At 49.9% G+C, this 1,759-nt stretch overlaps 1 protein-coding gene across 2 annotated transcripts in view; it reads left to right on the top strand.

The window, feature by feature from the left end:
* Positions 1 to 1,005: 1,005 nt before the first annotated feature.
* RICTOR (RPTOR independent companion of MTOR complex 2) overlaps positions 1,006 to 1,759 on the top strand; it is an 86,019-nt gene continuing 85,265 nt past the window's right edge. For both annotated transcript variants that reach the window (XM_072416618.1, XM_072416617.1), the window contains exon 1: positions 1,006 to 1,119. In XM_072416618.1, coding sequence (XP_072272719.1) covers positions 1,071 to 1,119 — 49 coding nt within the window. In that variant the 5' untranslated portion in view covers positions 1,006 to 1,070. The remainder of the gene's footprint in view (positions 1,120 to 1,759) is intronic.

Genomic DNA, 1,759 nt, shown 5'->3' with positions numbered 1-1,759 from the left:
GAAACTAGGAAAATCAAAACTGAAATATAAATCTTTGGGGACCCAAGGGGAGGGGTAGGGGGACAGGAGGGCTGGCATTTGTTGCTGACACTAACGGTAAATCTGAAATGTTATAGTTGTCACCAGAACAGGAAGTGAGGATAAAGCTTTGAAGGGAGACAGTTGTTAAGAAGTCTGAGAGAGGAATTCTCACTTTGTAGAGTTTTAAATCTTCAAAAAATAAAAGTGAATGTAACATGACACAGACCCTTAAAATATCACTGATATAGAGGGAAGTATAACCCTCCTTACTCTTCCCACCATTCATACATTTGTAGATGTGCATTATGTTTGCACCCATGTGCACTGATTCTTTTGTTTGCAGTTCATCATAGCTTCCACTAGGGGTCCCATCCACCCACTGTCTACATAATATTTATTTTTCCTACAAGCAATACACCGTCTTTGTTATGGGCAAACCTGGAAACACAGGGAGGATTTGCCCACCTTGCCATGCAACTGTATTAAAGAATTTATAAGAATACCCAAGTAGGTGAATGTTATAAACATTTAGAGAACTAGTACCTACCTTGCATCTATAATCTACTTATTATCGAACGACTTTCCCTTAACAAATATGGCGCCGGCGGCATCACTCAGCAGTGAAGTCACACCCAGCTGCTAGCTCGCCCAACACAATGCAGATTTGCCCACAGTAAATATGGACAGTGATGATTCATGGTCGATGAAAATCTTTCTTTTTTAAAATGAATGAGAGAAACCAATCTATGATAACACTTTTAATTTTCAGTCCTTTTCTCAGCCTCATTTTCTGGGCTTTTCTGTGGCCATTAGAAAGGTTTGCCCATGACAAACATGACTGCCGAGGCTTCACAGATGGTGAATTCCCTTTACAACTAACTAAAAGAAAACAGCTTCCTGTAAATATTCATCCTGGTCACACGACATCCCCCGCCAGTTTGCCACACACAACCCCTCCCGGGCAGCCCACACACTCCCCGCCCTCTGCCCGTCTTCTCGCGGGATTACACGAGGTTTCCGGTGTTGTGAATGTCTCCCCTCCGAGCAACATGGCGGCCAGCATCCGCGCCCGCTCCCTCCGCCACCTCAGGATAAGAGGTAACCGGGGGGCTGTGTGAGAATGGGGGGCCCCGGATGGCGGGAGGGGCAGAAAGAGGAACGGGGGTGGGGAGGCGATGTGTCACCGGGAGAGGCTCAATAATCCCGGCTACACCGGCTTCTGCCCTCCCTGCCTGTGTACGGGGCTGTGTGTGACACCCTACCCGGGTCACCGGCAACACCGAGACATCCGAACACCCACCCCGCCCCCACCAGTGACTGACTCATAAACACAGCTCCCCTCCCCCATCACTGACTGAGCAAAAAACAACCACTGCCCCCCCTCCCCCCTGCCAACTACCCCACAGTGCCCCCCTCTTTCCAAATAGCCCACACTGCTTCCCCCTTCTTCCAAATACCCCACGGGGCCCCCTTGCAAATACCCCACAGTGCCCCCCTTGCAAATACCCCACAGTGCCCTCTTGCAAATACCCCACAGTGCCCCCCTTCCAAATACCCCACAGTACCCACCTCCTTCCAAATACCCCACTGTACCCCGCTCCTACTAAATACCCCACAGTACTCCCCCCTCCTTCCAAATACCCCACAGTGCCCCCCCCTCCTTCCAATTACCCAACAGAGCCCCCCTCCTTGCAAATACCCCACAGTGGTGCCCCTCCTTTCAAATACTGATTGACCC

The sequence above is a fragment of the Pyxicephalus adspersus genome, chromosome 6, assembly GCF_032062135.1.
Source record: "Pyxicephalus adspersus chromosome 6, UCB_Pads_2.0, whole genome shotgun sequence".
NCBI classification, from domain to species: Eukaryota; Metazoa; Chordata; class Amphibia; order Anura; family Pyxicephalidae; genus Pyxicephalus; species Pyxicephalus adspersus.
The sequence above is the reverse complement of the archived record's forward strand: the minus strand, read 5'-3'. Positions and strand labels throughout refer to the sequence as shown.